The sequence below is a fragment of the Enhydra lutris genome, unplaced genomic scaffold (genome assembly GCF_002288905.1).
Source record: "Enhydra lutris kenyoni isolate GAN:26980312 unplaced genomic scaffold, ASM228890v2 scaffoldscaffold75, whole genome shotgun sequence".
In the NCBI taxonomy this organism is placed as follows: Eukaryota; Metazoa; Chordata; class Mammalia; order Carnivora; family Mustelidae; genus Enhydra; species Enhydra lutris.
The window spans coordinates 916,476-931,738 of NW_019154159.1; the positions used below are offsets into that span (position 1 = coordinate 916,476).

Below are 15,263 nucleotides of genomic sequence, written 5' to 3' on the forward strand. Positions count from 1 at the left end.
TGTACAATATTTCTCTCTCTATTTTAGCATTATTTCTTATATGGAAAAGTCTGCATGTATCCATTTACAACTTCACAAATTACGCTTTGGGGGACTTTATCCATGTTGGTTAATGTAGATTTACTGTGTCATTTTTAACTGCTTCAGACCATTCCACCATGTGACTAACCCACTGTTTACTTATCCAATACCCTACACGCAAAGAGTTCATTATGACCGAGCTGCAGCAAACATCTCCGTGCATCTCCATACACATGACAACTTGTTTATCTAGAAGGGGAAATACCGAATCACAGAGCCCCAGCACCTTTCCATTCCTTGTCTCTCTTCAAAGCAGTCATATCAGGTCATGTTCCTGACACCACCGTGAGTTCCCCTTTCACCACATCCTCACCAACAGTGACTGTAAACATGTTGTATACTGTTGCCAGTATGACCTGTATGAAGTGACAGCTCATGACCTCCTCTACATTTCTCTGATTCCCAAGGGAGGCTGAGCAACTCGTCATAGCTTTATTAGATATGCTGGTTCCCTCTTCTGTGAAATTCATACTTCTTGCTCTGCAGCTGTCTGCCTTTTATAGACTGACCTGCCGGAGTTAGTTCTCTACGTATGCAGTCAATCATGTATATTGCAAATACCTTCCCCAGCAATGGCTCATTTCTCCATCTTGTTTACGGTGTCTTCTGTCATATGAAAATTTTTAGTTTGAATTTAGTCAAATAGATCATGCCTTCCTTCGTAGTTTCCACTTTTAAAATCTTGACATGCTCTTCTCTTTGTCAAGGAAACAAAATATTTTTCTTCAATATTACTTTTTTGAGGTTTTTACTCCACCTATAATTCACATGTGTATGGTACAGGAGGCAGGTATCTGACTTTATCTTTTTCCAGCACCAATTATTCAACACTGCACCCTTTTCCTGTTGATTTATAATGTCACCTATCAAATATCTAGTTCATTTACATACTTGGGTCTATTTCTAGGCTCTCTGCAAAGCAAGTACAACCAGTTAAAAAAAAAAAAAAGGCTGAAAACAAAACAAAGAACTTTCAACAATATGGGAAAATGCTTATGTAACAAAGCTAATTAAAACAAGGTAGGATTGGGACTCCTGGATGGCTCAGTTGGTTGAGTGTCTGACTCTCGATTTTGGCTCAGGTCATGATCTCAGGGTTGTGGAGCCTGCTTAAGATTCTCTCTCCATCTCTCTCTCCACCCAAACAAAACAAAACCGAAAAAACCACAAGGCAGGATTGATCTTGGCTATGTAAAATAAAAGGCCTACAAGAGATCGCACTAAGACACACCAAATGTAAGGGAAAGAGTCTAACCTCGTGGCTGCAAGCTCCATATTCACCAGCATACCATTTCCCCCACCGCTATACCTCCTAGCCCTAGGAGCACCCCTGTAGCTAACAGGAGCTCCATCTGGGTTCAGAAATAAGATGTGTGAAACTGGAGAGTGGAGGGGGTTGGACAGAAAGGGGTCCTGCTGCCCAGATTTACCTGGAGTTTTGCTACTTCCTTCCTGATCAGGAAACTGACTTGGTCCCGGTCGTTCCTGGAGTAATAGAGACGGCACCAGGAAGGCTTCCCGTCCCTGCCTGCCCGGCCAGACTCTTGGTAGTACCCAGCCATAGACTTGGCAATATTCCAGTGAGCGACAAACCTGAAGGATCCAAAGGGACAAGCAGCGTGAGTTGTGGCAGAAGAGCTGAGGGGAGGAGTGATCAGAATCAGGGAAACAGGGTTCTCAGTGGTCATCAAGAGCAGGGAGGTTAGCAGGTTTCAGAATAAATGTGGCCAAGACCCCCGCACCCAATCAGTAGGCCTTCCTGCCATCGAGCGGCCCAAGTTAAAGGCCACAGCAGAATTAAAGGGGGCAATTCAGTCCATATGAGAAACCAAAAACTCTCACAGTCATGGCCCAGAGGAAAAAGCACTGGGCTTAAAGAAAGAAGGTAAGGCCAGTAAGGAGTTGTATAACCTCGAGTAAATCCCTTCACCCTCATGGAAGAGAGGGAGAGATAACATTATTAAATACCTACTATGGGCCAGTTTATGTATTTGTCTCATTTAATTTTACAATTACTATCAGGTGAGATAACTCCATTTTACAGACAATGAAATGATTCAGGAAAATGTGTACAAGGTGACATAGCAAGGGGACAGCAGAGCTAGGATTTGGGCCTGGGGCTGGCAGAGTAAAGTTGGCCCTAACAAGCCACAGCCAATGCAGGGTCCAAACTCTGCTTCCAAAGTCTGTGTTCTCTTAAATGTAAGCACATAGACTCATTCCTCCCCTGACCAACCCAGCTTCCCTGTGAGTCTTAACGAGACCATGTATGCAAAAGTGCTCTGTAAATCATACAAGGCATTATTGTTGGTGTTAATCAAAGCAAAGGGCTTCCGGCGGTAGCTGAAAATGTCTCTGGAATGTTAGGTGGGGCTAGAGGTAAAAGACTTCCCAGCAGTTGCCAGGGTGGGTCTAGCAGGCTGGGATGTACCCGTCTCTTCTAGATTGTCAGTAAGCAGTAACAAGGAATGCTGGGTAACAAGCCACTGCCTTTGATTTTCCACAGGGAGCATTTTCAGATAGTCCGCTTCAGTGAGGGAACTGGGCTGCGTTAATGGATGGGCCCGATGGCTGCATGCTGCCCTCTACTGGGGGATGGCAGAACCTGCTGCACAGTCACTGGAGAGTGGGCTGCACAGCACCCGTCACCAAGTGGGCTATGCACTGAGGATTCTCTCCTGCGGCCTCCTTCCCCTCTGGCCCTAGAAGGACCATGTGCACTTGGTCCTTGAGGCAGAACACTAGGCAGCCCACTTGAGTCAGGGCCCAACTGGATAGGGAAGGCAAGAACCATCACTCACCTGACATTGGCTTTGTCCACTCCCATCCCAAAACTAATGGTTGCAACAATGACAGGGACCTTCTCCTCCATCCACTCATTCTGCACCAGTGTTCTTTCGGAAGCCTTCAGCCCTGTGATGGAGGGGAAGGTGACAAAGGGAGCCTGTATTTCCCCTGGAATCTACCTCGGGTTTGTTACTGTATTGGGCGCTATACGCACACCTGGAATCCATCACTTACCAGCTGTATGGCCTTGGGCCATGCACTTCACCTCAAAGACCCTGGACTGCGTGGAGCACAGAGCACTCAATAAGCATCAAAGCCCAGATTCAAACCCAAGTCCACTGGCCTCCAAAACCTGTGCTCTTTCCATACCACCAGTACCTGGACTTCTAAAAACTCCTCACCTGCTGCTGGAAAGGTGCAGGGTGAGAAAAAGAATTCAGGAGTCATAGTTCTCCTTTTAGATCTCATTTGTGTCTACACTCCTTTTTATGAATGTAAGGGAATCGCTTTAGCTCTGCCTGAGTATCCGGAAAAAGAGGACAGACCATCTGAGCATCCAGGATCCTTAAAGAACAAGAGGCCCACGGAGAGGCTTCTGAGATGGAGGCAGACCCCTCGGCCCAGGCGCCCCTCACCTGCATGGTAAGCCTTGGCACTCAGTCCCCTGTAACTGAGCTCCGTGGCCAGCTGTTCGCAAGCCTCTCTGGTCCTGCAGTAGACAATGCCGCAGCCGGACAGCAACTGAATGAGGAGACATGGGAAGAGAGTGAGCATTAAGAACAGAACAATCTGTCCATTTTACTGTGGCCTCCTTTAAAAGAAGCTCTCGCTCTTTCTCCTGTCAGCCCCATAGGTTCCTCACCCCTTTACCAGCTTTCTGTCCAAGAGCCTTAAGGCAGAAGTCCCGCAGGTTCCCGTAGGGATCAGAAAGCAGCTCTTTGAACTGCACGTCATAGAACAGGTTGGCCCGAAAGCAGGGAGTCTTGAAGGTGGCAACTGGCGGCTTCAGGTGCAGGGCAGCAAATACATCCTCTCGGACTTGCGGGGTGGCTGTGGCAGTCAGAGCTACACACGGGGCATGCGCCAGGCGGGAACGGAGGGTACCCAGACGCAAGTAGTCAGGACGGAAGTCGTGCCCCCACTGAGAAACACAATGAGCTTCGTCCACCACCAGGTAGGAGAGCAGGTGACGGGACACCAGTGAGTTCAGCGTGGGCTGGAAAGAGGCCGAAGCCGCCATCTCTGGCGTAATGTACAGAAGTTTGGTCTCTGGCTTTTCTCGCTCTAGATCAGAGAGCAGCTCCTTTTTCTCCTGTGCTGAGAGTTTAGAGTTCAGGGAACTCACTCGTACCTTCAGAGCCAGCAAGTGATCTACTTGGTCCTGAGGGAACAAAGGAAACAGTTCACTGAGGGAAGGACCCGGTGGTCAATGTCACCTTGGCTCGCTGGGCATTTCCCAGCCATAAACGTCCTCCTCCCAACCTCCAAGGTCTTCTCACAGGAGGTGCAGTGGTTGAGAGCACAGAGTCTAGAGACAGACAGTCCTGGCTTATTTCTGACTCACTGAATCACCACAGGCTCTTTGGCTGGCTCTGAGACTCTGTTCATCCTGTAAAACTGGCAACTACCTAACAACATAGCTGTTGGCACTAAATGAAATTTTACACTGCAAAAATGAAATGAATGCACATAAACCATTGAGTTCAAAGCCTGAGACCTTGTGAAACTCACAAAGCACTGTTCCTATCACTCTGTTTCTCTTCATGCTGGATGGCTTTTAACCGCATGGCCACACTTCCTCATTTCTGATTCTGTCAGCCCATCTGCAGGCCTTAAATATACCCAGAGGTGCAGAGCAGATGCTGACAATGTCCCAGCCCGTTTAGATCAATTTTGCTTTCTATCATCTGCATCTTCTAACCTGTCAAAAGTGCACATGTGTGTCCATGAGTGAGTGTCTCACTCATATGTGTATACAGACATAGTTCCATACTCTTCTGGGTGGAAAGTAACAAAGGAAGGTGAGAGACCTCAGGCCATCGAGACACAGAAGACTCATTCATAACCCTCCAGAGTGATATACACTACTGGAGCTCCCATATTTGGGCAATTCAGAAACCCAACACAGAAAGGGAGATAGGCAAATCAAAGAAAATAAAAGGGTAAAGACCAGGGCGCCTGGGTGGCTCAGTGGGTTAGAGCTTCTGCCTTCAGCTCAGGTCATGATCCCAGGGTCCTGGGATTGAGCCCCACATTGGGCTCTCTGCTCATCAGGAAGCCTGCTTCCTCCTCTCTCTCTCTCTCCTCTCTCTCTGCCTACTTGTGATCTCTGTCAAATAAATACATAAAATCTTAAAAAAAAAAAAAAAAAGGTAAAGACCAAACAAGAAGTGCCATTTCCAGCTGAAAACAACAACAACAACAACAACAAAACAAACCTTTCCCTAAACTTTTTGGGCTACCATCTTCACTCCCCTAAGCCTCACCTGAATCAAAGCAATGAGTGGAGAGATTACAATGGTGATGCCTTTGGCCAACAGAGCAGGGAGCTGATAGCAAAGGGATTTTCCTGCCCCTGTGGGCATGCACACAAAGACATCCTTGTCACCTGCAAAAAGACAACAACACTTAATAGTTCCTGCCTGGGGGGACCTGGGTGGCCCAAGCAGTTCAGTGTCTCTAGATTTCAGGTCAGGTCATGATCTCAAGGTCATGAGATCAAGCCCAGCCCCACTTCAAGCTCTACTCTCAGTGGGGAGTCTGCTTGAGATTCTCTCCTTCTCCCTACGTCCCTCCCCACATTTGTGCACGAGCACACTCTCTCTCTTGCAAATAAATAAATAAATCTTTAAAAGAAAATAAATAAATAAATACTTCCTGCCTTTTATCTTTTACTTCATCAAGGCTGTTGAAAAATGAGAGTATAGGAAATGCACCTAGCAGAGTGTCTGGCACATAGAAAGTTCTCAATATAATGCTAATTTCCTTCCCATCCTTTCTGTGTAAAGGGTAGAGATCCAGAGAGATTTGGAAATGGGCACAAACCATTTCCAGTAATGGCAATAACAACCATGAGGGTGAGAAGTCTGAGTCTGTTGGGATATGCATGATGGAATTAAATAGCCATGAAAAGTTGAATATTTCTAGATGAGTGGGCCCAGCTGTGGAGACAGGGAAGCAACATCACTTAGAGATCTTCTGTTTATAAGTGTTATAATGTAATTGATATTACATTGTTGCTTTCCTCTTGATAACCCCCATTTGCCAATGTATCTCAGGTTTACCGTATTATTACTCCCTCCTTCCCTATTTAGGACCCAGATCAGTCTTCAAAAAAAAGGGTTTAGAGGGGCATTTGGGTGGCTCAGTCATAAAGCATCTGCCTTCGGCTCAGGGTCCTGGGATCAAGCCCCGCATGAGGCCTGCTTCTCCCTCTCCCACTCCCCCTGCTTATGTTCCCTCTCCCATTGTCTCTCTAACTCTGTCAAATAAACAAATAAATATATCTTATTTATTTATTTATGTTTTAATAAAGGGGGGTTGGAAGGTCAGTGGCTGGATTAGGTTATTCCTGCCACGCCCACTACTGCCCACACACAAACCAACATGAATTGAAATCTAAGAGTTGTTTTCAAAGATAATTGCCGATGCTGGCTATGAAATATAAGAACCAGAAGAGCTGGGTGATTCTGCCAATAAAACTGAAAGTTTAAGTGACAAGTCTACAAGATTTCCAACAATTAGGGACCAAGAGTGGGAAAGTAGGAAGGGTTGAAAAGGAGGGCTTTTTGAAGGTGGCAACTGGCACCCTCAGGCAATGCTACAGTACAGCCAGCACAAATGTAAACGCAGGTAGTTTGGCAATGTTACCTCTCACTACGGCCATGGTCGCACTCTCCTGTAGAGGTGTCTTAAAAGAGTCAAACCCAAAGACCTTCTTCAACGTGCTCCGGACTCGACGTTCAGGGTCAAAAGAAGGGCGGGTGCTCATCTTAGCGACAGACCGTGGCCAGAAGTTAAGGTAAAGGTGATGATCATATGATGGCAACGAAAACCCTCTGTTCCGCTTTTAAAATACTGCTCATCTTTCTCTAAGTAAAATTTGCTTTATTACTCTCAAGCAATATATTATTTCCAGCTAAAACAGCTCCAGATGAACAGCCTCAAGCAACACATTGCCGGGCAATTAACATCTCCATTTTCACGCTCGGGAAAACAGAAACACTGAAATATCCCATCCATGATACAGCACAGGCTAGAAATCAGATTACGAGAAGAAACTCAAACTGTATCTTTGGAATAATTTGGAGAAGATGGAATTGTTTTTCTAAGATCCACCTCCCGCTCCTTTTATAAGCGCTGGTCTCACGGCCATTCTTCCCCCAGGGCCCCGACCCCTTCTTCGGACCTCCCGGAGGAGAATTCATCCCTCTTCCTCTAAGCCCCACAGATCCGCTCCTTTCTCCCTTCCCCAGCCGAAGCCTCCCTCGCTTCACCCCAAGATATCAGAGCTGGGCGCGGGCCACCCAGGAGCGAAGGACTCTTGCCGGGCCGCTGCTGCCCGCCGGTCGGGAACTACTCGAAGACCCCCATAAGCCACCCCAAATTCTGAGGAGCCAAATGGCTGGGAATTCTGTCAGGGAAAACCCACTCAACTTTATATCTGTCGCGCGGTGATGACGTTTCGGCAGCTCCGGTCCGAAGGGCGGGGCCAGGCGCAAAAAGGGCCCTTTTGATTGGTTCCTGGAGGGGAACCGGCGCGGGTTCTCCTGGGATAGGAAAAAGTCGCCTTTCCGTACGGAAGTCGGCGATTTTGACTCTAGAAGTGAAGCACTCTGGGATTGTGGGAGTAAGATGGCGGGGAAGAAGAATGTTCTGTCGTCTCTGGCAGTTTACGCGGAAGATTCAGAGCCCGAGTCCGACGGCGAGGCTGGGGTCGAAACGGCGGGCGGCGCGCCTGGTGAGGCCCGAGGAGGGAACTGGAAGGGGAGAATCTGGTGTCTGCTCGGAATGCTGCTCACCTAGCAGAGCGGGAGGGAAATAGATGGTCATTGTGCCCCCAGTGTCGGGTCCGCGAGCGTCGAAGCGCGATCGAGCCTCTGGCTGGGACAGAGTAGACGCTCTGGAATAAAAACGGGCCATCTCCTTCCGTTGATTGGATTATTCTGCCGAAACTTTTGAAAGGCTCCGTGCCGGGCAGCGTAGGACAGAGGGGGTGGATGGAGAGGATCCAAAGCTACCTATTCCCTCCGGGTTCACTGTGTAATGGGGAGAGCGATGAGTAGAACGTACGTGGAAGTTGAAAAAGGTTGTGTCTTGTTAAATTTATAACTTCGCTTTAGGAATGTGCCCTAGACGCATCTTGGAGCCTTTAAAGATATGTATGTCTGATCTCGCTGATGAGGGAGTAATTCGTAGATTTGGGGTAGGATCTGGGTGTTTTGTGAGCTTTCTAATGCTTCTCAGTGATTCCCTTACTTTGTGAGCTGTTAAAGCCCATCAGTGATTTTGTTGCCCTACTCAATGTTAGGAAATGAGAACAGATTGCTTTGGGATAATAAGGCAGCAAGTTACCTATCATATCTGGGCCTTCCTTTCCTCCTTTGGAGGTTAGCTTCTCTCAGTTTTTTGTGGTGTCTTCCAGTTGGGAAGTCCTCTGGTGGTTTCCCAGTAATTTGTATCATTTTATATTTTTTGTTGTTAGGTTGTTTTGGTTTAAAGGTAGAAGATGATTTTGTTTCTCAAGTAAGTACGATTGGTAGCCCCTTTGAAGGTCCCCTCCTGTTCGTAGGGAGGACACACAAAAATGAGGACAACGGAGTCCTTGTTTCGTATGAGAAGATAAGTTCTGGTGCTTCTGGTACGAGGTAGAGACACCCATATCAAAGGAGGTTTTCAAACAACCTGCAACAATAGCAGCTCAGAAAAGAGAAGGCTTCAACTGGCATACTAGGTGGAGAGGAAGCATGAAAGCAAGAATTTGGCATTTGGTTTTCTTCCATGTTCTTTTAATGATTTTATCCACTAAATTGTGTTCTTTCCAAAGGCAGATTCTGGACCTATAGTCACTTACACGAGATTTAGGCACCCCTCTGATCTTCGGGGCTGGTTCTGGCTGCTCAAAATATTGTCTTCCATTTTTGTATGCCTTCATTCGTTTTTCTTTTTTCCTCTGTTTCAGAGGAGAAAGGTGGATTAGTATCAGAAGCCTATGGAGAGGATGACTTCTCTCGCCTCGGAGGTGATGAAGATGGCTATGAAGAAGAAGAGGATGAGAACAGCAAACAGTCGGTAAGTAAATCTGTTCCCAAATCCAGAGTTGCTCAAAGCACCGTTTCCTTTGGCAGAAACCTTCGAACTGTACTGACAGTGTTCCATTCCATGGCTAACGTCATTCCCCTCTGTTCCCCTGCTTTTTATTTGGTTTCAGTTGAGGAAACTGGGTTGGATATCAGTAGTTCTGTTTTGAAAACAAAACTTGTTTTCATCTGGACCATTTTGTATTAACTTTTGATTTGAAATTGGGGGGAAGAGATAATGGACTATTTCATTTAAGCGAAATATCAATGAGTGTTTCATATGGGTTTTCCTGGTTTAGACAGTTTATTCCATTTACAGCAATGCATTCATCCTAACTGGTGTATCATTTATATCTGCAGTCAACTCTGTACTATTTTTAATCTTGGTTGGAACTTATTCAAATCTTTCAGCTTTTTAGTGAGATTAGGAAGGGAAATTATTTAGTTTTTTATTTGTGGTTTGATCCTTCTTAACTTCTTTTTTGATATTTTACTTGCACTTTTGATAAAAGTGCCTGCCGTTCTTGAGTACAAATCTTCCCAGTCATTTAGTATGTGCTGGCAACAAGGAAAAGAGAAGTTGTGCCTTAATTAAACAGAAAGCCTTTGGATACATTATCGCCTGAGTCTTAGGAGCCAGAGTTTATAACAGCTTGGAGAGAAAGCAAGGATTCAAGCTGATGCTTAGCACAAAAACATACAAAGTGAAATCTGGTTATAGAATCTGGTTATTCAGCAACACCTTTAACCAAAATACTTAATGTACTTTACTATTTGTTTGAAAGTTTTCTTGTGTATTGATATTTAAATATTAGTGTCGAAAGATGTTTTAAGTAAAACAAAAAAGCATTTTGTATTTGATGCTCTTTTGGTAGATATTTTCATATCCGTAGCTCCACCATTAATGCTGATAATTAAGAATTGACTAAAATTGTTTAGAAAAGCTTTGCAGATTGTTTTCTTAAGTGCACCCATACTGGCTTAACACCATAACTGTTCTCTTAGTAAGTGTGCATGATAACGTTTCCGAAGTGTTGTTCCGCATTGCTTTGCTTAGAATTTTCATCATATTTAAGCTTTACATCATTCTAGTAAAATCCTCTCATCAAATCCCGATATAGACATTCTAAAATGTGATTGTATTTGGCCGAGCTACATCTCTGATTATTTGGCACGATTGATCTCATCTTAAGGAAATCATGGAGATTACATTTAACCCTTTGGGCTCACTGGCACCTGGCAGGACAATTAAGTCTCGAAGCTACCCGTTTAATTTGTTTGAGTCTCACAGGTGATGTTTATATCAACATCTGGGGCACTACTTGGTGTTTGGGTTAAAGTGTAGCTCGATTGAAAAAAGCAATTTCAAGTGAAACTTAATTTTTTTTCCCCTGGGTGTTAAGTTAAAGGCTCTTGTGCATTGGGGTGTTCTGGGAACAGACATGGATATAGCTACATAGTAGGGTAGCCGATCTTTGACCTTCAGTAGTCTTCCGTGGAATGGTGGGCTAGCCCGTGTGAGGCTGTAGTGCACACTTTAGAGAATGCCTTGTTCACATGATGATTTGTGTCAGGCTGGCTGTTTGGATCAGGAGCAAGACTGGATAGAACAGGTCAGTGGCAGTTCTGTGAGTGCTTGGATGGAGGCAGAGTCTGCTCGCCTGGGACCCAGGAAAGGCCAGGTGTTGAACTATAGCCTTTCCCTGGGTCACTTGCCCTGGTCATTTGACGCCTGCTCTCCTACTGTTCATATAACTGTGACTATTCCTGGGCTGAAGTGCTGGGGTGTAGTTGTGGGGGTCATGGCACTCTGACCGTGAACCATGTCATGGTAGGTCTGGGCCTGATGTCCTTGTGTATATGAAAGGCAAAGAAGGAAAAAAAGGTTCTCATGTTCCTGGTTTTAATAAGCATATTTCATTAGAAACACTGTGTCTGTTTTACCCTGTGGGACCTGGTCTTATTCTTTTCTGACACATTGCAACCTTTTTCATTTTTATATATGTGATTTTTAATCTCAGGCATTTTCATCACTCTAGACTATGGCACTGCTGGAGTCACGACTTTGAGCTGCTGATGTTCTTTTCTCCACCCCACCCCCAGAACATCTCCTTTTCCCCTTCTCTTCCTCTAGTTCTGGGTCATAGGGCAGGGGAGGGGTTCTTGGTGGGATGGCTCCAGCCCCTAGTTATGCATGTGAGAACCCACAGGCCCGCTCCTTTAAGCTTAATCCTCTAAATTCTTTGTCTTGTAGGAAGATGACGATTCAGAGACTGAAAAACCTGAGGCTGATGACCCAAAGGTATTTGGTGTTGGCTGTGGTGGGGTGGCTGGATACAAACAAGGCATTGTAACATTGCGGCTCAGTTCCTGTGTCTGGGCCAGCTCAGTCCCGCTGACACACTTTGCTAACACACTGTGCAACCACGTGTACATTTTCTGTGTTGAAACCAGCTTTCTAAAGAAAGGAGGTCACCATGGAACGAGTAAGTCCTGAGGCAGCTTGGATTTCCAGCCTTGCAGATAGTGCCATAGCTCCTGTCTAGAAAGCTGAGAGGCCTGGCTGAGCATAGCAGCCTGCCTCTGCTCTTAGCCAGGTGGGCTTGGTGGGGTTGCTGTACCTGCAGGTGGGTTAGATGTGGGAATGTCTCTGGAATCAAGAAGCCATAAGGGCTGCCTGTTGTACTCTTCAGTTGTCTAGAAGTGAGGAAGGGCCATGGGAGGGTCAGACAGAGTGAGGCCTCTCCCTGCCTTTTGGAAAAGTTGTACCTAATCCTTGTTTCCCCAGGCCCATGACCATCTACTTTTAGGTAAACAGAACGGGCTTTCTGAAACAACATCGCCATTTCTTCTGATACTTCCCCCCAGTAGCAGCTGGGAGTCATTAGCAGCATTTCCTGTCATGCTCCTTGACCTATTTTGATGATGGGTAAGACCCCCCCCCCCCCCCGCCCTTCCCACCCCTGCTTTGTGTCAGGTAGCCTTGCTGGACTGTACGCTGTGCCTATTGAGGACACATTCTTTAGGGAACAAACATTTCTCTTTCAAAGAGAAAGTCTGATTCTGTCACTCTAGGTCTGGGGAATATGGGCCTAGTTTTGTGATTAAAAGCTACTTTGAAACCAACCAAAGCCTTCAAGGCAACATAGTAGAATTTAGAAAATTGTACCAAATTATAATCAAAACAATAGTGTATCCGAAAACAGGGCACGAGCTCTTCCAAATTTGAACCGATTCTGTGTTTGGATAGAACTTTGTGCAGCCATTCAGCTAAGCCCATGAGAGGCTGTGGATGATACGGAAAACACATTTTCCCAAGAAAGCTTGGGCACCAGCACTCAGAGGAAAGAAAAAACTTGAGCCCTAGGTACTGCAAATGCCGCACCTTTCTGTGCCAAGTTAAGGAACTCAGGGTTAACTCATCCAGGCATTCTAAACATAAAACCGGAGGGCACACCTGTGGCCTGGATCAAGGGCGGCCTCCCCGCTGCTTGGCTTGCGGAAAGAAAATGGCAGTAGTGGTAGTATCTTCTGTCTTAGTATTTGGGGTGTGAGGGCCTTCAAGCCCAGGCATGAGATAAGCCTGAGGAGCTGGCCAAGTGCTGGAACTTCATTGTGGAGGAAGAAGAGGGTTTGTGGGACCTGGAGCCTTTGTGTATGTAGTGGCTGGCCTTTGCTTAAGGCTGGAAGGCCTCCTGGGGAAGCTGGCTAGAGAAAAAGGTACAGGTACTCTGCTGCCACCCCTTCTGGAATACAGCAAGCTAAACAGCAAATCCCCTGGGAATGAGGTTGGTGGTGAGGGGGCCAGAACTGGGAAATAGGTTAAAGTGTCTTGGGTCAGCCTTTCTCGGTATCATGTGAAGGTTGGGAAGACGTGTCTTTTTTTTTTTTTTTTTTTTTAAGATTTTGTTTATTTATTTGACAGATCACAAGTAGGCAGAGAGGCAGGCAGAGAGAGAGGGGGAAGCAAGCTCCCTGCTGAGCAGAGAGCCCGATACAGGGCTCGATCCCAGGACCCTGAGATCATGACCTGAGCCAAAAGGCAGAGACTTTAACCCACTGAGCCACCCAGGTGCCCCAAGATGTGTCACTTATACTCAGCGTTTGACTGATACGCCTTACTATATTTCATTCAGTCATTTGAACTTCGAGTCTGGTTGTGGCATAAAAAGTGTTCTAGAACAATGTCTGTTCTTGAGAGGCCCTCGGAGAGCAGAACACAGAAGCCACTCTTACAGTGACTTGTAGTTCTTTTGGAGGATGAGTGTGGAAGGGGTCAGACAGAGCTGTACATGTCCTTAAGTCCAAAAATCACGAGTGTTCATGGCACCGCAAGGACTGGAAACAGTCTTCTGTGCTCCCCATGCCTTAGTGCTGGTGCTGCCTTCCTCTCCTGCCTGAGCTGGTCTCAGACTGTCTTCAGGCAGCAGCCTCCACATCAAATTCCTCCCAATCCTTCATCCCTCTATTCCAGAACTCTTCTGTGGCATGCTTAATTTATTTTTAACTATATAGATAAAAATATAGATATAGATAGATATATATTCCTTAAAATTTATTTATTAGAAAGTCTGCATACATGTACTGGTGGGGGTGGGAGGGAGAGGGAGAGTCTTAAGCAGACTTGACTGTAGGGCTTGATCTCATGACCTTGAGATCATGTCCTGAGCCAAAACCAAGAGTGGGACACTTAACCAACTGTACCTCCCAGGCACCCCAACTTTTTTCCCCCCAAATTGGCACCCCAACTTTTTTTTTAAATTTTTTTATTTATTTGACAGAGAGAGGGAGATCACAAGTAGGCAGATAGGCAGGCAGAGAGAGAAGGGGAAGCAGGCTCCCCGCTGAGCAGAGAGCCCGATGTGGGACTCGATCCCAGGACCCTGAGATCATGACCCGAGCCGAAGGCAGAGGCCTAACCCACTGAGCCACTCAGGCGCCCCGGCACCCCAACTTTTAACAATATTTTTGAATTCCAAGCCTTCAGTTTTGAATATTTCTACCTTAAGTATATGAAGTTTCTAAAATAGGATATGTTACCAGGATGAATTAGAGGCATCATTTATTTTGTTAGCAAATGGCTTGATGTCATTTCCACCAGAACTGTCTTTTCCACCAGATGGCACTCCTTCCTGCTTTGGCTTTTTATTATTATTATTATTATTATTATTATTATTATTATTATTATTCAAGATTTTATTTATTTATTTGACAGATAGCACAAGTAGGCAGAGTGAAGGCAGAGGGAGAGGGAGAAGCAGGCTCTCTGCTCCCAGGACCCTGGGATCATGACCTGAGCCAAAGGCAGTTACTTAACCAACTGAGCACCCAGGCGCCCCTTATTATTATTTTCGTAAAGATTTTATTTATTTGTCTGAAGGAGAGAGTGAGAGCACGAGCAGGGGGAGGGGCAGAGGGAGAGGAGCATGGAGCAGGGCTCAATTCCACGACCCCGAGATCACAACTAGAGCTGAAATCAGATGCTTAGTAGCTGAGGCAGCCAGGCGTCCGCTGCTTTAGCTTTTTAAAATCTGCTTTTCGTTTCTTACTACAGCAGTTCTCAGAACATTTTGGTGTCTTTGCACAATTAAACACTGAGGATCCCGAAGAGCTTTACTTCATTTTGGTTTTATCTATTGGTATTTACTATTTTAGAAGTTAAAACTGAAAAAAATTTGGGGGCGCCTCGGTGGCTCAGGGGGTTAAATCTTCTGCCTTCGGCTCAGGTGATGGTCCCAGGGTCCTGGGATCGAGCCCCACATCAGGCTCTCTGTTCAGCAGGGAGCCTGCGTCTCTCTCTCTCTCTCTCTCTCTCTCTCTCTCTCTCTCCCTGCCTCTCTGCCTGCTTGTGATCTCTCTCTGTCAAATAAATAAATAAAATCTTCGGGGGAAAAAAAACCTGAAAAAAAGTTTTAAATAGTTGTCATTTTAAAATAACAAACCCATTACATATTAACGTAAATAACATTTTAATGAAAAATAACTATTTCTGAAACTGAAAAAAGTTGATGCAAAGATGCACTTTTTCCCATTGCACAGGTCTCCTTAACGTCAAACGGCCATCTTGGTGCACAGCTAGGTTCTCCTCACCCTTCC

The 15,263-nt window shown here is 45.8% G+C and overlaps 2 protein-coding genes across 8 annotated transcripts in view; one reads left to right on the plus strand and one right to left on the minus strand.

Annotated features, from left to right (window-relative positions):
• The window catches only part of LOC111160317 (ATP-dependent DNA helicase Q5-like), a 63,866-nt gene extending 56,327 nt beyond the window's left edge, over nt 1-7,539 (minus strand). For 3 of the 4 annotated variants that reach the window (XM_022523322.1, XM_022523323.1, XM_022523324.1), the window contains exons 1-6: nt 6,739-7,365; nt 5,355-5,476; nt 3,731-4,249; nt 3,504-3,609; nt 2,883-2,994; nt 1,512-1,674 (exon numbers count right to left, since the gene is read on the minus strand). In XM_022523322.1, coding sequence (XP_022379030.1) covers nt 1,512-1,674; nt 2,883-2,994; nt 3,504-3,609; nt 3,731-4,249; nt 5,355-5,476; nt 6,739-6,859 — 1,143 coding nt within the window. In that variant the 5' untranslated portion in view covers nt 6,860-7,365. The other variant, XM_022523321.1, reaches the window with a different exon arrangement.
• Nucleotides 7,540-7,652: 113 nt separating this feature from the next.
• Nucleotides 7,653-15,263, plus strand: part of LOC111160343 (SAP30 binding protein) — a 37,026-nt gene continuing 29,415 nt past the window's right edge. For 2 of the 4 annotated variants that reach the window (XM_022523387.1, XM_022523388.1), the window contains exons 1-3: nt 7,695-7,828; nt 9,050-9,159; nt 11,422-11,469. In XM_022523387.1, coding sequence (XP_022379095.1) covers nt 7,723-7,828; nt 9,050-9,159; nt 11,422-11,469 — 264 coding nt within the window. In that variant the 5' untranslated portion in view covers nt 7,695-7,722. Of the gene's footprint in view, nt 7,829-9,049; nt 9,160-11,421; nt 11,470-15,263 lie in introns of all 4 variants that reach the window. The other 2 variants (XM_022523389.1, XM_022523390.1) reach the window with 2 other exon arrangements.